The sequence below is a fragment of the Mauremys mutica genome, chromosome 19 (genome assembly GCF_020497125.1).
Source record: "Mauremys mutica isolate MM-2020 ecotype Southern chromosome 19, ASM2049712v1, whole genome shotgun sequence".
Lineage (NCBI taxonomy): Eukaryota > Metazoa > Chordata > Testudines > Geoemydidae > Mauremys > Mauremys mutica.
Genome location: NC_059090.1, coordinates 623619 through 645301, shown reverse-complemented (window position 1 = coordinate 645301; position 21683 = coordinate 623619). Strand labels below are relative to the sequence as shown.

At 47.6% G+C, this 21683-nt stretch overlaps 1 protein-coding gene across 1 annotated transcript; it reads right to left on the bottom strand.

Moving 5' to 3' along the window:
- Positions 1 to 450: 450 nt before the first annotated feature.
- LOC123353262 (venom factor-like) lies at positions 451 to 12584 on the bottom strand. Its single transcript, XM_044994231.1, has 4 exons — positions 12503 to 12584; positions 9930 to 10122; positions 7629 to 7785; positions 451 to 628 (listed from the first exon to the last, which is right to left on the bottom strand). Exons 1-4 carry the CDS (start codon positions 12571 to 12573, stop codon positions 567 to 569), a joined length of 483 nt encoding a protein of 160 aa, XP_044850166.1. The 5' UTR covers positions 12574 to 12584; the 3' UTR covers positions 451 to 566.
- Positions 12585 to 21683: the final 9099 nt, after the last annotated feature.

Genomic DNA, 21683 nt, shown 5'->3' with positions numbered 1-21683 from the left:
TGGTATCGTAGGCCAGCTTCCTAAGGCCTCAGCCTCAACCACTTAACACAGGGGCCTTTCTACACTCTGGTTCTGTTCTAACGGAAGGATCATTTCCAAGTGTTCGCTCAGACCAGCTTGCCCAGCACCCTCACTGCTGTGCAGCTCTGGATGTGTGGCCATGGCTGAACAGCAAGAATTCCTGCCCATTTCCCTTCTGGCTGGAGCATGGTTAGAGTGAGTTTGTGGTTAATGATGTTGCTGTAGATTGTTGGCTTCCTGCTTTGGCAATTCAGACAGTCCCTTTTCCCAACATATCTCCAGCACATCAGTCCCTGGCTGAGTCTCCTGGGCAGTGGAAAACATCCCTTGTTTGGTGCTGCCAAGGGGATCGTGCAGAGCTGAGCTGTCTCTCGGCTTGGATCAAAGGGGAATGTTGGATGGAATTTATCACACAACCCTCCCTGCTCCGCAGAGCCCCATGGGGAGAATGTAGAGAAGGGGGAGTCATTCCTCCCCTGCACTCCCAGAAGAGTTGCTAGGACTCCTTCCTGCCAGCTACTCGCCCCTGGATTCATCCTTAGCTCCTAGGATCTTTCTGCTCCAAAGGCTCCATAGTCCTGGGGTGGGGAGGGTGTCACTGCACAGTCTGAAACACAAGGGAGGTTTCTGGAATTGAAGGAAGGAGCAGAAAATGGAGAGGAAAGAAAGAGAGAAAACGCCTCGTCTCTCTCCCCTCCCCCCCCCCATCAAGAAATGTTACCAAGGACCAGCGTTAGGGGAAACGGTGCCCTGGGCAAAACGTGTACTTTGGCAAAGTTCTTGGTTCAGGCTTGTAGCAGTGATGGAATAAACTGCAGGTTCAAATCAAGTCTCTGGAGTACATCCACAACTGGGATGGGCCATTCAGTCCTTTGTACAGAGCTTCAGTTTGTAGCCAAGTCCCTCCAGAGGTATGAAGCAGGACTGAAGACCAGATGGAGATGAGGCATCAGTCTTTAATAGTCTCTTGCCATGTGGTCTTTGCTTTCTTTGTCCCAAGGACACTCTATCCAGCACGCGACATAGAAAAACCTTAGAGTTCTGTCCATAGGCAGGTCCCTGCACACCTTGCTGAGCCACAAGGCATATCTGCCTTCTCTCAATGGGTCAATTGTATAGCTGATGGTCCTTAATGGGCCATCAAGCAGGCTAGGCAGAGCTGACACCAATTTGTCTGGCTGGGGTGTTCCCCAGAAGCATAGCACAAGTTTGAAATACAGGCAGCATAGAGCCAATATTCATAATGTCAACTACAAAAATGATACATATCTAGAGATAGCATAATTACAATCAGCCAATCATAACCTCTCCATAGACCCTTTATGTGACCACTGTGACAAAGTTCCTTCTCTCCTTTAGTAGGTCCTGCGCTTATTGGCGGATTTCCTCCCCTCAGTGGTTGTCCCCTCGGACGAAACCCACACTCTGTATCAACTCCTCCTATGTCTGCTTAGGAGTAGCGATGCTAGGGGGGAACCCGGGCCCGCCCTCTACTCCGGGTTCCAGCCCAGGGCCCTGTGAATTGCAGCAGTCTCTATAGTGCTACTTGTAACTGCTGCTTGACTGCTACAGCTTCCCTGGGCTACTTCCCCATAGCCTCCTTCAAACACCTTCTTTATCCTCACCACCGGATCCTCCTGGTGACTGATACTGCTTGATTGTATGATGTTTCCTCAATCCTCCAGCAGTACCACCTCTCTGTTCTTAGCTCCTTGTGTCTCTTGCTCCCAGCTCCTCATATGCACTTCTTTCCTCTGGCTCCTCCTCCCCTGACTGGAGTGAGCTCCCCTTTTTATATCAGGTGCCATGATTAGCCTGCCTTGATTGGCTGCAGGTGCTCCAATCAATGTAGCTCTTTCCGGTGCCTTCTAGAAAGTTCTTAATTGGCCCCAGGTGCCTTGATTAGCCTGGAGCAACTGCCATTTTGGTTCCCAAGGTACTAGGGATTTGTTTAGCCTGGGGCTAACATACCTGCTCCTCAGGACTTTCCTGTAGCCATCCGGCCTTGCTCCATCACATATCCCCCCCCTCTGCTCAACACCACAGGATTGGGCAACTTGGGACGCCAGGCAGTGTGCTCGCGAAAGACCATCAGCGTTGCCGTGGTGGCAACCAGCCCTATGCCGAATGCAGAACTGAAACGGCTGGAGGGATAAGAACCACATGGTGACCCTTGCATTCTTTTCCTTATTTCTCTGCATCCATTGAAGGGGTGCATGGTCCGTCACAAGAGTAAAGCATCGGCCTAAGAGGTAATAACGGAGCATCTCCATGGCCCATTTGACAGCAAGGCATTCCCTCTCGACTACTGCATACTTCTGTTCTCGTGGGAGCAGCTTTCTGCTTAGGTAGAGAATCGGATGTTCGTCATCTCCAATCATTTGGGACAGAACTGCCCCCAACCCCACCTCAGAAGCATCAGTCTGTAAAATAAATTCCTTGGTAAAGTCCGGGGCTATGAGTATGGGGTCAGTACAGAGGGCCGTCCGAAGGTCTACAAACGCCTCTTCTGCAGCGTCGGTCCACTTAACCATGTCTGGACCTCACGCCTTCACCAGATCCGTTAGAGGACTCGCACGACTGGCGAAGTGGGGAATAAACCGTCGGTAGTAGCCTACCACGCCTAGGAATGCACGGACCTGCTTCTTTCGGGTCGGCCGGGGCCAGTTTTGAATCGCTTCCAATTTATTAGCTTGGGGCTTCACTACACCCCTTCCTACAATATATCCCAGGTACCTAGCCTCTGCTCGTCCTCTGGCACATTTAGCAGGATTAGCGGTGAGGCCAGCCCGCCTTAAGGTGCATAGTACTGCCTCAACTTTCTCCAAGTGGGTTCCCCAGTCTGGCGTATGGATGATGACATCATCTAGGTATACAGCTGCATAACTAGTATGGGGGCGCAGCAGCTTATCCATGAGGCGCTGGAATGTGGCTGGAACCCCATGTAACCCAAAAGGGAGGACAGTATACTGGAACAGCCCATCAGGGGTGGAGAACGCTGTCTTTTCTTTAGCTTCTTTGGTCAGGGGAATCTGCCAATACCCTTTTGTCAGATCCAGTGTAGTCAAGAATCGGGCACTACCCAGTCGGTCAACCAGTTCGTCGATGTGTGGTAGGGGTATGCATCAAACTGGGATACTTCATTCAGTCGGCGAAAGTCATTACAGAATCTCGTGGTACCATCAGGTTTGGGCACCAGAACAATTGGACTGCACCACTGACTGTAGGATTCTTCAATAACGCCTAATTCTAACATTTTCTTTACTTCGGCCTTGATTTCTTCTCTTTTGGCTGCTGGGATTCGGTAGGGTCTCAGTGTTACCTTGGCTCCAGGGATCGTGCGGATATGGTGGTAGATCTCAGTCATCCACCCCGGTTTTGTAGAGAACACATCTCGGTTGCGATTAATCATGTCGGCTGCCTCGATCTTTTGGATTGGCGTCAAGTCAGGTGATATCTTCACTTGCTCATGTACGTCATCCTCCTGGGGAAGAGTCTCCCGGGTGACTAGGCATGCCTCTCGATCATGCCAAGGTTTTAGAAGATTGATATGGTAAATTTGCTCCGGTTTTCTGCGGCCTGGCTGCCGTACCTTATAGTTTACTTCTCCCATGGCTTCAATCACTTCATAGGGTCCCTGCCACTGGGCCAACAGCTTGCTTTCTGCTGTGGGCACAAGGACCATTACTCGATCCCCTGGCTGGAACCGTCGAAGCTTTGCTTGGTGGTTATAATGGGTCCGTTGGGTCTCTGTGCTTTTTCCAAGTGTTCTCGTACAATGGGTGTAACCTGGGCTATCCGATCCCTCATCTGTAGTACATGCTCAACTATGTTCCTTCCGGGATTTGGCTCCTCTTCCCAGGCTTCTCTGGCTATATCCAGTATGCCTCGGGGGTGGCGCCCATATAGTAGTTCGAATGGAGAGAAACCTGTGGAGGCTTGTGGAACTTCCCGGATGGCAAACATGAGGTAAGGCAATAGGGTATCCCAGTCTTTCCCATCTCGGCTCACCACTTTCCTGATCATGGCCTTGAGGGTCCTATTGAATCTTTCCACAAGGCCGTCTGTTTGTGGGTGGTATACAGAGGTCCGTAGGGCTTGTACATGGAGCAATGAACAGAGATCTTTCATCAACTTAGACATGAAAGGTGTCCCTTGATCAGTCAGCATCTCCTTGGGTAGTCCAACCCGGGAAAAGATCTGCACTAGCTCCTTAGCTATTGTCTTGGAAGCTGTGTTGCGTAGTGGGACAGCTTCTGGGTATCGGGTTGCATAGTCTAGTACAACCAGCACATGTTGGTGGCCCCGAGCTGTCTTCTCTAGAGGCCCAATCAGATCCATGGCTATGCGATCGAAAGGTACCTCTATTATTGGAAGAGGTATCAAAGGGGCCCGTAAGTGTGGGCGAGGGCTATGTAGCTGACACTCTGGACAAGAGGTGCAGTATCGCCTGACATCTTCATGTACTCCTGGCCAGAAGAACCTCCTCAGGATCCTGGCCTGGGTTTTCTCTACCCCTAAGTGTCCTCCAAACAGGTGACTGTGGGCGAGGCTCAATATGGCGTTTTGATGTTTTCGAGGCACCAGAAGTTGATGTACCTCCTGCTCCTGCATTTGCACCACACGGTACAGGAGATCTTTTTTCACTATGAAGTAGGGTACTGGACCTCGGACCTTCCCTTCCACAGGTATCCCATCTATCTCAGCCACCTCTTTCCTGACGTTATCATATCTAGGGTCCTCTGCCTGGTCCCGTCTGAAAGTCTCTCTCCCAGGACTAACCTGCCTGAGCTCCCAGGGGCCGGCTTCTGCTTCTTCCAATGGCCCATCGTCTTTATGGCTGGGGCCAGCCTCCGGCTCACCTTCCGTGGTGGTAGTTTCCCTGTTGGCTGCTCGTGTCCATCTGCCTACTAATGCAGTCTTCTGGCCCTGGGTCAGGATCCGGGTTCCCAAAGCCTTCGCGGCCTTCTTTTCTTTTTTTGTCTTCTGGGCCTTTAGGGGGGCTGAGAATAGATCCTGAGAAAACTCCGAAAACATGGGGGGTTGACATTCCCCCACTGAGGAGTCGCTGTCAACAGGGTCTCCACTTCCCTGCAGCCTCTCAGGGGGAAGTAAATTATCAAATCCTGGATAGTCTCTCCCAATAACTACAGGATATGGGAGTTTAGGAACAACGCCCACTGTCACCTCAATGGGGTTCCCCTGAACCTCTATCTCCACTGGGATGGTGGGGTATTGGCTCATGGCCCCATGCACACATGTCACTGCTACACGTTTGGCTTGCAGCAGCTGGCTACTTTTTACCAGCTTACCCGATATAAGGGTGATAGCACTCCCTGAGTCCACCAGTGCTGTAGTCTCTGTTCCATTTATCTTCACTGGCCTAGTGTAGTTATGTGGGGCTAATGCAAGGCCCGCAAGGTGGATAAGGGAGCATGGGACTTCCCAATCCCCCAAGTTGCATTGCATAGGCTCTTCGGTGCTGGGACACTGTGCTGCTATGTGTCCCCACTCCCCACATGCATAACATCTACAACTGTTTCTAGTCAGTCTCCAATCCTGTGGGCTAGGGGGTTTGGTCCCGTGGTTCCCTCCCCTCAGGCCAATCCCTTCCTTCTGGAGTCTCTGTGGGTTTTTAGCCCCCCTCTTCCTCCACCTAGGACTCCCCAGGGGTTTGGCTGTCCCTCCTTCCAGGGTTGGGGTTGGGTGTTTGCTACGGAAGGGGCTTTCCTTGCGTAGTTGGGTCAATTCCCTGGCTGTCTTGCGTCTTTCTGCCAGCGTGATCATCTCATCATAGGTGCACGGATCGTTCTGGCCTACCCATTTGCGGAGATCTGGTGGCAGTGCCCTCGTGTACCGGTCGATGACCAGAACCTCTAGTATCTCTTCCGGACCTCGGAATTCTGTTTGCAACCACTTTCGTGCGAGATGGACGAGGTCATATAATTGGGACCGCGGGGTTTTGTCTTCCCGGTACCTCCACTCATGATATCGCTGGGCCCGTACTGCGGAGGTTACGCCAGATCTGGCCAAGATCTCTGCCTTCAGCTGGAAGTAGTCTGCTGCAGCCTCTTCAGGCAGATCATGGTAGGCCTTCTGGGCCTCCCCACACAGGAAAGGGGCAAGGATGCCAGACCACTGATCTCGAGGCCAGGCCTCCCGTAGGGCTGTCCTCTCAAAGGCCAGAAGGTATGCCTCTACATCATCTTCCCTCGTCATTTTCTGCAGCCAATGGTTAGCCCGTATGAGCCGTGTCCCATCATGCCCACGGTTCAGTTCTGTAAGGGTCTTTACCTGGCTTACCAGTTCCTGCAACATAGCTCGGTCTTGAACAGCTTGGTCTATTAGCAGGCGATTAGTTTCTTACTGCAGCCGCACTGCTTCTTGCTGGGCAGCTGCCTGGACACGGGTAGCCTCCTGCTGGGCCGCCGTGGCTTGTATCAGTGCCCGTACTACATCATCCATTGTGGTAACAAATTGTAAACCCCCTTCCTTTTTTTTTTTTTTTTTTGTGTGCGTGTGTTTTTTAAATCACCCTCCTTCTTCCGCCGCGGTGTGCACACCAAAGATCCCACTCCTGACACCAGTTGTGACAAAGCTCCTTCTCTCCTTTAGTAGGTCCTGCGCTTATTGGCGGATTTCCTCCCCTCAGTGGTTGTCCCCTCGGATGAAACCCACACTCTGGATCAACTCGAAAGCTCTGAAGACTCAATGGAAAAGTCTTGAGGCATTATTCACTAATGTTTTGTACCTTGTGTCCAGAGTTGAGTGAATGATTTTTTTTTTTTTGGTTCAGAGGCCAAACTGAAAAATCCCCCCAAATTTTTGTTCCGGGTCAACACAAAACGGAAGTGTGTTTGGTTTTTCTTGCCAAAACAAAATGATGATCTATTACGATAAGGCAATGCCCTTGCATGAAGTGTATTATGACTGGTAAACATTTTGTTTCGGGTCAAACAAAACATTTTATTTTGTTGAGTTTTCTGGTGGTTTTTACTTAAAAGCAAATTTAGCTGAATTTCTAAATGGAACATCATTTCCAAACAAAACATCAAAATGTTGTATTTCAAAAATGTCAAAATGAATCATTTTGACTTAAAAAAAATCATCTTTTTTCAGTCAAAACTATTCTCCAAAATCAACCTGAATTTGTGAACAGTTTTGGTCAACCCAAAACTGATGTTTTTGGAGCATAAACTATTTGTCTGAAAAATTTCATGCCGCTCTACTTGTGTTATCATTTACCCCAGGGCAGAGTGGAGTAAAATGCTACCTCTGGCATGAGTGGAGAGTTCTGTTTTGGGAGCAATTTAGGTCTTATTTGCACAGGTGTGACTGATGACCCAAGGTGCAAGGCAGCGGATGATCAGATGTTAAGATACGACAGTTCCCTTGCATGGAGAGTACTTCAAATGGTCAAGTATCAATGAATGGTAACATACTCCTGGGGATGGGGACTTAAGAAGTCACCAATGAAATACGGAAGAATTAAAACCAGAAGATGAGAGAGACAATAATCTCCACAATATGCAACCTGCAGCCCTGCTGTAGCTCTAAAATGAAGTCAGTGCACCCAATGTTCAAAAGGGGTCAGAAGAAGGCAGTACCCGTAGATCCAGGTGTGAAGATGGTTTTATCTGTCTGGATGAAGATGTAGCCACTGTGGAAGGTGACCAGAACCACTTTCTCCAAGTTGAATTGTGGGCTTCTGGCTTGGACAGCCACATACTGTTTGACATCTTTCTTTATGTCTTTGGTAGGAACCTGAGTGAACATGAGATTATTCAGTGTGGAGTTATTGGTTCAGCAGGTCAATGGTCACAATGTATAACGTATCCATGTTAGAACAGTGAAACTCAATCATAAATCATGTTAGCAATTCTTACAAAAGTTACAAAGCTCCATGAGAAACACTATGTCATAAATTTCCCCTTGATCCATCTATTTCAGGGGTGGGCAAACTTTTTAGCCTGAGGGACGCATCAGGTTTCGGAAATTATATGGAGGGCTGGTTAGGTAGCTCGGCCTCCACCTCCTATCCGCCCCCGCCCGGGACTCCTGCCCCATCCAACCCCCTCTGCCCCATCCACCCCCCAGGACCCCAGTCCCATCCACCCACCCCGTGCTCCCTGTCCCCTAACTGCCCCCAGAACCCCTGCCTCTGATTGCCCCTCGCCACCCCATCTAACCTCCTCTCATTCCTGACTCCCCCCCAGGACCCCTGGCCCATCCAACCACCCCTTCTCCCTGTCCCCTGACTGCCCCCCGCCACCCCATGCAACCTCTCCTCTCATTCCTGACTGCCCCTCCCAGGACCCCTGCCCCATTCAACCCCCCCTGTTCCCTGCCCTCTGACTGCCCTGACCCCTATCCATACCCCCACCCCCGACCACCACTCCGAACTCCCCTGCCCTCTATCCAACCCCCCTTGCTCCCCCCCGCCCCCTGAGGCTGCAGGGGAGGGGGAACAGCAGGGGAGGGGCTGGAGGCGAGCCTCCCGGGCCAGGAGCTCAGGGGCCGGGCAGGAGGATCCCGCGGGCCACAGTTTGCCCACCTCTGGTCTATATGAATTGTAAGATCTTCAGGACAGGGACTGATTCGTAGACTTTAAGGCCTTACCCTGTGTTTGTACAATACCTAACAGATTGGCGCTTTGACTTTGCATAGGGCCTCTGAGCACTAGAATACGAAAGTGGAGTCTAGTGGATATTAAAAGAATGAGTTAAAAGTAATTTCAGCTCCTACCCCTGCCTTGGATCCTTGCCCCCTACCAATTTTTGTGATTTACAATCACATTTTACTAATTTTTTGTAAACCTCTCCCTGGATGCTGTGGGAAAATTCCACCAGACAACAGAAATTCTGACAACTAAGTAGACGGGGGAGCCAGTGAAATTGAAAATCTCCCCTTTCATGTATCATCAAAGGCACACATGGGTGTTAGCTTTAAACCACCATTGCACCCTCCTTATCCTGGGCTGCTCCATGGCATCAAGTTTATTTGGACAGCCCCAGGGACCTGACTAAGTTACAGCAACCTCCTAGGGCTGCAGCCCAGGTATGACTCTCCACCCCAGCATGCCTCCTATGCCAGGGCTAATGAAGGGATCCTCAGAAGGCAGCTTTATTCCCCCAGTGCTTGGGCCTGAAGGGATCCTCCCTGGCCACATATGGGGCTTTTACGGTCCCTTTACTTTGGCCCTTTTACCCTGGTGTAAAGAGGCCGTGAAAGAACTGATGATCTCATCCCTCATCTCTTTCCATGATAACGAATTTAGACGACAGGAGTCCAGGGCGGGGGAAGGGGCGGATAGGAGGTGGGGGCCGGGCCACGACCCCCTCCCCTAACCAGCCCTCCATACAGTCTCCGAAACCAGATGCGACCCTCAGGCCAAAAAGTTTGCCTGCCCCTGATATAGGCAATGCAAAAGGCAAAGAAAGGACTACAGGAACACGGACTACTGGGGGATTTTAACCAACTGGCTAAGCAATTTATTTTCCCCCCCTCTTTTGGTGGAAATTACATAAAAACATCCATGTTCCCAATGCTCATGATTTTATTGAGATTCTTATGATAGTCAATATTTTCCCTCAAAGCTCCAGCTCCTGGATTCACATGATTAGACGCAAACCTCAGCTTTCCTGTTTTTAAACAAGGAAGTTCTCATACTTGCAGAGAAAAGCTTGAAAATGTGACCCAAGTGCACCCGAAAGGCTCAGAAACCAGAAGACAAACAAAATGATCGGGGGCGAGGGAAGCACTTATGATTTTTAAGCCAATCTTGTGACTTCTTGATGTCTGACTGATACTTTTTGGAATACCTGGGGTTGGCACCATTGAAACATATATTGTGATTTGGTTTAACCATTTGTTTTGCTTGAGTGATATGAGGCTGGGGTTTTACGCACCTTTATTATGGCAGTGCCCATCATTCCATTGTCAGAGTTCAGGTTGGTTTTGACTTGGTATAAAACGAGCCTCTTCAGAGGGAAGTCTTGTACGGTGATTGTCACCTCGGTTGGAGTGGTGAGGCCATGGGCTTCCACCACGACCTTTTTTTCGCTCTCCACCCGCAGGACGTTAGGGGTGATCAGAGTGTATCTATGAAATGTTTATTCGTTTACAGAAAATTTTTGACAAGGTCCCTCACCAAAGTTCTTAAACAAAGTAAGCTGTCATGGGATAAAAGGGAAGGTCCTCTCACTGATTAGTAACTGGTTAAAATATAGGAAACAAAGGGTAGGAATAAAGGGTCAGTTTTCAGAATGGAGAGAGGAGGTTAATAGTGGTGTCCCCCAAGGGTTTGTACTGGGACCAGTCTTGTTCAACATATTCATAAATGATATGGAAAAAGGGTTAAACAGTGAGGTGGCAAAATTTGCAAATGATACAAAACTACTGAAGATAGTTAAGATCCAAGCAGACTGCAAAATGTTACAAAAGGATCTCACAAAACTGGTTGACTGGCAAACAACATGGCAGATGAAATTCAATATTGCAATGCACATTGGAAAACATAATCCCAACTATACATATAAAATGAAGGGGTCTAAATTAGCTGTTACCACTCAAGAGAGAGATCTTGGAGTCATTGTGGATAGTTCTCTGAAAACATCCACTCAATGTGCAGTGGCAGTAAAAAAAGCAAACAGAATGTTGGGAGTCATTAATAAAGGGATAGATTATAAGACAGAAAATATCATATTTCCTCTATATAAATCCACAGTACACCCACATCTTGAATTCAGTGTGCAGATGTGGTCACCCCATCTCAACAAAGATACATAGGAATTGGAAAAGGTTCAGAAAAGGACAACAAAAATGGTTAGGAGTATGGAATGGCTTCCATATGAGGAAAGATTAGTAAGACTGTGACTTATGAGCTTGGAAAAGAGACAACTAAGGTGGGATATGATAGAGATCTATAAAATCATGACTGGTATGGAGAAAGTAAATAAAGAAGTGTTATTTACTCCTTCTCATAACACAGGGGTCACCAAATGAAACTAATAGGCAGCAGGTTTAAAACAAACAAAAAGAAGTATTTTTTCCACACAGTGGACGGTCAACCCATGGAACTCCTTGCCAGAGGATGTTGTGAAGGCCAAGACTATAACATGGTTAAAAAAAGAACTAGATAAGTTAATGGAGGAAAGGCCCATCAATGGCTATGGGCAGGGATGGTGTCCCTAGCATCTGTTTGCCAGAAGCTGGGAATGAATGACAGGAGATAGATCACTTGATGATTACCTGTGTTGTTTATTCCCTCTGGGGCACCTGGCATCGACCACTGTCGGTAGACAGGATACTGGGCTAGATGGACCTTTGGTTTGATCCAATATGGCCGTTCTTATGTTTTTATGTACTACATTTTAAAGTCCATCTGAGACACCCACTTTCCCAAGCATGCCTCCTGCCTCTTCATCACCAATGAGCGTCACACCCTCCCTGCCCACCTCTAAACCACAAAGTCCAGGAAATGCAGAGGAATGCAATCGGCTGTATAAATCACCTTCTCTCTCGCTGTCTCTTGGACACCCCGTCCCACTCCCACCCATACATACACACCCACCCATCCCATTCCTCTAGCAAGTCAACAGTTGCCTACCACGGTCACAAATGTGAGCCTCAGACAACCTAATTCTTTCTCCTGTGGGATGACAGGGTTCCTATGGAACAACTCTGTTTCCTAGCTTGTGGCTTTGCTTTGGATGTTATTTGTCTGTTGGAATTTTAACTCGTTTAAAGGTGCCTTTTTGTAGCTTCATAATAGCAGAATTTGGGAGCTATATTCTGTGGCTACTAGTAAGGAGCAAAGAGTCATATCTGAAGTCTCCTTTGGGTAAGCTTGGATAAGTTGGTGCCAAGCCATAAACACATTCACTGGAAAGAATCTCAACCTCAAAACTCCAGGTGGGGACATCATTTTTTGAAATCTAGCTCTTGGCCCACCCCTAAGATTTACACAGCATGGTCAAGCAAAGTTCTCCCTTCAGTGGGAGAGACGCAGCCAACCATGCCTACTGCAGACCTCTCAGTAATGAGATCTGAATTCACAGGAATGTACAAATGCACAGGCAAAATTGTTACCAAGTCTCAATCACTGATCTTCATCTCAAAGCTGTTTCAAACCAGTGCAACGTTGCTGACTTCAATGCAGTCATTCCTGATTTACACCGCTGTGAGAGCAGAATTCTGTGCAATAGGAGGGTTGCCTTATAGAAATTATTATAGAAACTTGGCACTAGAATTCCATTTTTCAGGTTACAGCACTTCCAAATTCCACAATCCTGAAATAATTTGAAAATGAAGGAGGTTGACAAAGATCAGAGCAAACGGGAAAGAGAATTTCTGAAGCTGGCTCCCACTTGTCAGGGAATTTCAGCGAAGGAAGAAAAATTAAGGGTAGGCTCCACTCAGACCAGTCTAAAGAACCCCAGGTTAATATCCTCACCTGCTCAGAATCATGGGCGGTACTTACATTTGGCTGTGAGAAACGGCTGGGAAACAGAACCCAAACACAGCCAGTAGGTAGAGAACACATCCCTCCATGGCGATGAGGGTTGAAGTAGTAGCTCCTAGTGGGTTATTTATATTCGGAGTCCAATGTAAACCAAATCCTTATGCAAATCAGTGAGCAATTATTAAGTTTTGGAAAGGAGCCAAGACAGCGTTGCATCTTAACAGAATGACCTAGGAGGGATATTTGGACTGCTAGTTTGATGTTTGTTCTGTTATTTATTCAAGCTAGTGACAGCCAAGAATGGCCAGGTTCAAATCTAGGGATGGGGCAATTGATCAAAACACATCTTGTTCAGCTCTCCACAGGGAACCAAGTACAAGGATTAGGAGTCAGGACTCCTGAGTGTCATTGCTGTCTCTGCCACTGCCTCCTCATAGAACAGGGGCGAGCAAACTACGGCCTGCAGGCCGGATGCAGCCCGCCAGCCGTTTTAAGGCAGCCCTTGAGCTCCCGCTGGTGAGGGGGTCCTACCCCACTCCAGCGCTCCAGCCGGCGAGCAGGGCCAGGGGCTGCTCCACGCAGCTCCCAGAAGCAGCGCCATGGTCCCGCTCTGGCTCCTAGGTGTAAGGGCAGCCAGGTGGCTCCGCTCTGCATGCTGCCCCCACCCAAAGCGCCGCTAATAGCCATTGATGGACATAGCCTCCATGAACTTCTCTCATTCTTTTTTGAGCCCAGTTATACTTTTGGCCTTCACAACCTCCCCTGGTAATGAGTTCCACAGGTTGACTGTGCATTGTGTGAAGAAATATTTCCTTACCCTTCTTTTAAACCTGTTACCTCTTAATTTCATTGGGTGACCCCTGGTTCCTGTGTTATGTGAAGAGGTAAATAACAATTCCTTAGTCACTTTCTCCACATCAGTCGTGATTTTATAGGCCTCTATCATATTCCCTCCATCCCACAGTCATCTCTTTTCTAAGATGAAGAGTCCCAGTCTTGTTAATCTCATCTCATATGGAAGCTGTTCCATATTCCTAATCATTTCTGTTCCTCTTCTTTCCAATTCTAATATATCTTTTTTGAGATGGGGTGACCAGAATTGCAAGCAGCATTCAAGGAATGGGCATGCCATGGATTTATATAGAGGCATTATGATATTTTCTGTTGTCTTATCCATCCTGTTCCTAATGGTTCTAACATTCTGTTCGCTTTTTTGACAGTCGCTGCTCATTGAGCAGATGTTTTTATAGCACAATCCACAATGACTCCAAGGTCTCTTTCTTGGATGGTAACAGCTAATTTAAACCCCATCATTTTCTATGTATAATTGGCATTATGTTTTGCAATGTGCATTACTTTGCATTTATCAACATTGAATTTCATCTGCCATTTTCTTGCCCCGTCACGCAGTTTTGTGCGCGCCCTTAGTAACTCTTCATAGTCTGCTTTGACTTAAGTATCTTGAGTAAATTTGTATTGTCTGCAAACTTTGTCATCTCACTATTTACCCCTTTTTTCAGATCATTTATGAATATGTTGAACAGCACAGGTTGCAGCAAGATCCTTAGGGGACCAATGTTCCCTCTAATTTTTTACATCCATGTGCAGAATGAATTTTGTTATGTGCACCAATATGGAGGAGATGTGTGGTGGGGGTGGGGCCAAGGGGTTCAGAGTGTGGGACAGGGCACAGAGTTGTGGTATGGAAAGGGATGAGGGCTCTGGCTGGGGGTGTGGGCTCTGGGGTGGGGCCAAGGATGAGGGTTTCGGCTGCATGTGGCAATGGACAAAAAACCTAAAGCGATGCACTAATACCAACAAGGGAACTAGAAATATACACAATAAACTAAATAAGATTGAAACAGACACCAGCTAGCACTGGCTCACAGGCATGGGTAGCAAGAAGGAGCTGAGTGAAGGCTGGGCAGCTCTGCCTATATGCCCTCAGCACAGGCCATGAGGACAGTAAGGGTGCATGGGCACTGCTAGCCTAAAGACTCTGATCTCAGATGCATGGGGCAGATGAACTCCAAGAGTGGACTAATATAGACAAATGTTCCAAATGTTTAAACTTAGTTCTAAGTTCCAATGCAAAAAGTAATCCCCCCAAGGGGTCCAGCTGCAAGCAGCAAAAAGTTAATAGGAAAAAAAAAGTTAGCAGCCGGTTTCCAGTAATAATGGTTTGTTTTCTTGGAATTGGACAAGTTAGTTGGAAGTGATCCAAGAATGGACAGTCTCCAAAATATGCAAATTGCAAAATATTAGACTCTGGCGGTATCAGTCATGATTCCATCGTTAAGGTTGGCACCAGAAGTCTATGGTAAGCTTAACATTAATCCCCCCACTCCCATACATACAACCCTCTCTGACTTTTATGGGACAGGACAGTCTTTTGTAAAAGGGTTAATCGTGCAATGTCTGTTGGCCTCCCTGGCAGAGAGTTAGTATTGTAGGAGGACAGGCCTGACTGCCCCTGATCCTGCATTGCACCAACCTCCCCCACAAACGGCCGATCAAGTTTGGTGGGTGGATTATGGACTCTGATAAAGGCTGAGTGTTGAGTTTGGGTTGTGTCCAGAAATCTCCTGGGTGAACCATATCATTTGCAGAATGCTCTCTGCTCCAAACTTGCCCTCAGCTTAACCACGAGTGAAGCCCTTTCTGCCCCAAATTTATCACTGTTAGGTTTTGTTTGTATTCTGGGTTAGATCTAATACCAGAAGAGGACCTGTTTTTCCTGCTCTGGCTTGAGATGGCTGATGCCACTTTTTTTTTAATTAAATTAATATTACAGAACAACAGTGTAGTCCCTCCAGCTACTCGTCTTGTGCCTCCTCCAAGCCCAGGGACACATGGGACAGGGCTGGGGTGTTGGATTTTCACGAGTGGGTTCACTCCAGTGCCTGCCCTCACAGGCCATAAAATTTCACCCAGTTACTGAGCCCAATCACTTGTGTTTGACTAAAGTATATTGCCAGAAAGGCAGCCAATCTTTATTTGAAAAATCTCAAGAAATGGAAAGTCCACCACTTCACTTGTAGTCTGTTCCAAATGTAAATCTTCTTCACCATTAAAAAATGCGCAGCTTGTGTGATTTGAAATAGCCTGGTTCTTGTTATTCCTTTCTCTGCCAGATTATGGAGCCCTTTAGAATCTGGTCCCTATTTCACAAAAGTTGTAAGATAAGAAGGCAAGGTATACACTAAAGGATTGAATAGCTTGTAACTTAACTAGTGGAATAGAACCACCTAAGCATAAAGGGTTCAACTTGTCCATAGCCATGGTGATTTAGTTTAAGAACTCTCCCACTTTTGCTCTGCATCCACACTGGGACTGTTCTCACACTTATAGACTTTTAGGTTAGAAAGGGCCATCACCATCAGCTAGTCTGTCCTCTGGCACATCACAGGCCACAGAACCTCGCCCACTCATTCCTGGAATAGGCCCCGAACCTCTGGCCAAGTTACTGACGTTCTCCAATCATGATTGAAAGATTTCAAGTTCCAGAGAACCCACTATTTGCACTCATTTAAACCTGCAAGTGACCTTTGCCCATGCGACAGAGGAAGGCAAAAACCCTCCAGGGTCTCTGCCAATCTGACCCGGGGGGAAATTCCTTCCTGACCTAAAACCTGGTAATCAGTTGGATCCTGAGCATGCGGGCACGACCCAGCAGCTGGACACCTGGTAAAAAAATTCTCTGTAGTAACTCAGAGCCCTCCCCATGTAGTGTCCCATCACTGGCTATTGGAGATATTTGCTGCTAACAGTTTCAGACCCTAACCCTAATCCTTTCTTCTTTTTCTAAATCAGTTCAGTTGCTCAAGGAACCTGTCCCAGAGCTCCTGCCATAGCTTCCAGAAGCAGTGCATTCTACATCCTAAAAGGTGCATTAAGGGACAGAAATGAGAGGACTTGTGTAATCAGTTTGTGTTGATCTCCATCCACAGTGGCACCAGAATGATTCCAATTTAAACAGCCAAATTCTAACCAGTTCTTAAATCAGCTCAAAGTGAATCTACAACAACTGGTTATTAGACTGCTTGGAGAGACTGAGCGTGCTGGGGTGTGTGTGAGTGTGTGTGTGTGTGTGTGTGTGTGCGTGTGTGTGTGTGTGTGTGTGTGTGTGTGTGTGTGTGTGTGTAGAGCATTGCATGTCTAGTTCTTAGGATGGCAAATAACAGTGTTAACAAACCTAAAAAGGACTATGAAGAACAAAGCATTAAGGAGAACTAGCCATCTCATGGATGGCAAAGTGTCTGCTGTAACTCCATGCTGCCTTCAACCACAAGACAAGCAAAACAATACACTCCAGCATATGGAATCTGCAGAGCTGCTACAGAGCTAATGTGAAGTCAATAGCTTCCCCCCCCCCCCCCGTTTCCTATTAGAAGGGATAAGCGGAATACAGTACCTGAAGACCCAGCTGTGCAAATGGCTTTATCCATCTGGACAAAGCTATAGCTCAGGGATCGGCAACCTTTGGCACGCGGCTCGCCAGGGTAAGCACCCTGGCCAGGCTGAGCTGGTTTGTTTACCTGCCACGTCAGCTGATCGCTGCTCCCACTGGCCACGGTTTGCCGCTTCAGGCCAATGGGGGTGGTGGGAAGCGGCAGCCAGCACATCCCTAGTCCCGCACCGCTTCCCGCAGCCCTCATTAGCCTGGAGCAGTGAACCACAGCCAGTGGTCCCGTGCCTGCGGGAGGTCCACCAAATCCGCGGGACCAACGGACCCTCTGCACGCAGTGTCGGGGAATCCCCCAGGGTCACTCCTTTTCTTCTGCGCTTCTCTCCCATCCGGTTCCCAGACTTTGTTACTGGGAGGGTTTCAGAATGTCTCGGTGGTTTAGTGCTCGTGGGAGGGGCCGGGCAGTGCTGTAATAAAGTGGCCAAGCATTTCCCCCACATAGAGTTGTAGAACTGTAGGGCTGGAATGAACCGTGAGAGGGCAGCTAGTCCGGCCCCCGGCACTGAGGTGTTTGTCTGACCCGTCCTTAAAAACCCCCAGTGATGGGGATTCCACTGCCTCTCTTGCTAATCTAGTCCAGTGCTTAATTAGGTTTTTTCACAATTGACTCAGATTCAGTTTGTGAACCACTATAGGTCCTGACCATTTTCAGTAGTACTGCCCCCTAACCAGCTAGTGCCCACTTTGTAGTGGTGCGTTTGGTTTTCCTTCCCTAAGTCTAGTACTTTGTGCTTGGTCTTTATTGAATTTCATCTTGTTCATTCAGCCCACTTCTCCGGTTTGTAAATGTTACCTTGAATTCTAATCCTGTCCTCCAACGCACTTGCAGCCCCTCGCAGCTGCTGGTATCTGCATATTTAGACAGCATGCTCTCCAGTCCATTATCCAAGTAATGAGTGAAAATATTGACTATATCAGATCCAGGACTGGCCCCCAGGCACCACATTGTATACATCCTCCCATTGGACAGTGAACCGCTAATGGTTACTGTCTGAGTGCAGCCTTCCAACAACATTGTCACCCATTTTGTAGCACTTTCATGTGCACCACATTTCCCTAGTTCACTGTGAGAATGTCATGGGGGCCTGTGTCAAAAGCCAGACTAAAATCAAGATATGTCCTGTCTACAGTGTCCCCAGGAACTGTAAATCCAGTACCCCTGTGAAAGCAGGAAATGAGATTGAATTGGCATTATTTGTTTTTAGAAATCCAGTCTGGATCTAACTTATCACCTTACTGTCCTCTAGGTGCCTACAAATTGATTGTATAATAATTTGTTCATTCCAGGTATCTAAGGAAGGCTTGACTTTATTCCTCAGTCCTCTTTGTTCCCCTTTTAAAAGACGGGTACAATGTTTGCCCTTCTCCAATCTTCACCATTCTCCAGGCATTCTCAAAGATAATTGCTAATGGTTCCCAGATTGCTTCAGCTAATTCTTTGAGCACCTTAAAATGAATTTCATGGCTGACAATAATATATATAATGTATCTACATATTTTAACCTGTTCTTTCCCTATTGTGGTTTCTGTTTCTTGGTTAATAATAATTAAGACCCTACCTGAACTGGAGGATGATCTTCAAATAATTGCAGCTGAGTTGCAAAGAAGGCTTGGAAAATCGCAGAAAAGTAATAATGGACCTTTATTAATTGCCGTAATTTGGAAAAGCCACAGCAGACCTATTTGTTTAAGAAAAATATGCTGGCACACTCAACTATTACATGATGCCTGTGAATTGTTTTGGTAACCAGACAATTGGGTGCAGCTACAGGGCGATAACACGGGTGGGGTGAGTGGGGCAGCCACCAAGGGCACAGAGCCTGGCTGGGGAGTAGAAAAATGGGGCAGAAAAATGAGGGTGGAAATTTGCGTCACAGACCGTGAAATCGGGTCTCCAGCTGCCCGGCTCTGAAGGCAGAGTGGCGAGTGGCAGCTGCCGGCTGGATGCCTCGCTCTGAAGACAGCGCCTCCACAGAACAGAGGTAAAGGTGGCAATACTAAGCCACTCCTACTTCTCTGCCTTCAGAGCTGGGTACCGGCCAGCATCCACCGCTCTCCCGCCACCCAGCTCCAGGCGGTGCCGCTGCCAGCATCACCTCAGGAGTAAGGGTGGCAATACCGCGAACCCCTGGTGGGCTTGCAACCCCCTATTGGGTCTGGGCCCCTAGTGTGAGAAACGCTGTGGGGAAATCACACTTTTTTTTGGGTAACTCACTACATCATTAGCAAATTTTGCAGGTGTATAACTCATCTGCGAAGTTAGCTATTTATGCCATGACCAACGCTTGAAAATGGTACGATTCCCCCTCCCCCCTGTGATTTAAGCAGTACCCTACTTATTGCCTCCTATGTCCCTTGCTAGGGGTAACTTCTTTTGTGAGTTAATCTTTCTGATTTTGTCCCCACATTCTGACGGTACTCGATGAGGGGGGTGACAATAACAGAAAATGTGGAAATGGCAGAAGTGCTTAATGCCTTTTGTTTTCATTGTCACTCAAAAGTTTAGTAGCAATTGGACATCTAACTTAATGAATGACAATGAAAATGAGGTAGGGTCAGAGGTTAAAATAGCGAAAGAACAAGTTAAAAATGACTTAGGTTAGATGTCTTCAAGTCACCAGGGCCTGATGAAATGCCCCCTAGAATGCTGAAGGAGCTGACTGAGGAGATCTCTGAGCCATTAGCGATTATCTTCAGAAAGTCAAGGAATATGGGAGAGATTCCAGAGGACTGGAAAAGGGCAAATCTAGTGCCCATCTATAGAAAGGGGAGTAAGGACAACCTGGGGAATTACAGACCAATCAGCTTATTTAAATTCCCTGGAAAAATAATGGAACAAATAATCAGTTAGCAACACCTACAAGATATTAAAGTAATAAATAACAGTCAGCATGGATTTGTCAAGAACAAATCATTTCAAACCACCCTAATGTTTTTTTTCCTGTCAGGATAACAAGCGGTATATCTTGACTTCAGTAAGGCTTTTGATACTGTCTTGCATGACCTTCTCAGAGAAATACAATTGAGATGGAACTACCATTAGGTGGGTGCATAACTGGTTGGCAAACTGTTCCTAGAGAGTAGTTCCGAGTGGTTCACAGGCAAGCTGGAAGGGCATATCGTGTCGGGTCCCACCGGGATCAGTTCTGGGTCTGGTTCTGTTCAATATCTTCATCAATGATTTAAATAATGGCATAGAGAGTACACTTAAAAAGTTTGTGGACGATACCAAGTTGGGAGGGATTATAAGTGTTTTGGAAGTAATTCTTCCACTCTACTCTGTGCTGATTAGGCCTCAGCTGGAGTATTATGTCCAATTCTGGGTGCCACATTTCAGGAAAGGTTTGGAGAAAGTTCAGAGAAGAGCAACAAAAATGATGAAAAGTCTAGCAAACATGACCTATGAGGGAAGATTGAAAAACTTGGGTTTGTTTAGTCTGGAGACGAGAAGACTGAGAGGGGACATGATAACAGTTTTCAAGTACATAAAAAATTGTTACAATGAGGAGAGAGAAAAATCGTTCATATTAACCTCTGAGGCTTGGACAAGAGGCAATGGGCTTAAATTGCAGCAATAGTGGTTTGGGTTGGACATCAGGAAAAACTTTCTGTCAGGGTAGTTAAGCACTGGAATAAATTGTCTGGGGAGGTTGTGAAATATCTATCATTGGAGATTTTTAAGTGCAGGTTGGATAAGACACCTGCCAGGGATGGTCTAGATAATATTTAGGGTATGGCTACACTTGCAGCCGTACAGCGCTGCTGCGAGAGCGCTCCCACGGCAGCACTTTGAAGTGCGAGTGTGGTCGCGGCGCCAGCGCTGGGAGAGAGCTCACCCAGTGCTGCACGTACTCCACCTCCCCATGGGGATTAGCTTACAGCGCTGGGAGCCGTGCTCCCAGCACTGGGGCAGTGTTTACACTGGCGCTTTGCAGCACTGTAACTTGCTGCGCTCAGGGAGGTGTTTTTTCACACCCCTGAGCGAGAAAGTTGTAGCGCTGTAAAGTGCCAGTGTAGCCAAGGCCTTAGTCCTGCCATGAGTGCAGGGGACTGGACTAGATGACCTTGTGAGGTCCCTTCCAGTCCTATGATTCTATGCCTGTGCTGTTCTTTTGTACTCACGCATAGCAATTTGTCCATGATTCAGGTTTTTATAGGATTCATTTTTATTGTCTGGTCATTAAAGAGCGCCTATTGGCAGCTTCCTATTCTTTCTGTCTTTCCTTTGCATTGCGATCGTTTGCTATTGCTCCTTTAGTAGTGGCCTGAGAAACTGCCAGCTCTCCTGAGCTTTAGTCTCCTTAGAATTTTATTCCCATGGGACCTGGTGATGGGTTTGGGCCCTTTGGGATGTCACCTGATGTGCTGCGGTGCCACTGAGGCAGCCTGTTCTGTTAGTCTGGGTCCCCTTTACCTGGCCGGGTTATGCTCGCAAGCCTCTTCCAGCCAAGCACATGGGCAGGGCCACGCCCAGCTGCACAGAGAGACAGATCCGCTCTGGAAGATTCAGCCTTAGGGTCTTGCCCCAACACTCTGGTGCCCGCTCCCTGTAAGGGGGACAGACCCAAAGGTTTTATGAAATTCGCCCCCTCCCTCACCGTGGAGGGAGATGTGCAGAAGTTCTGCCCCCCCCCCCGTTAGAAATTACATACTAAACTTATTTCTGGTTTATAATATAACCCACTTTAACTACAGAAGGTGAATTTTAAGTGAATATAGGAGATAACCGAC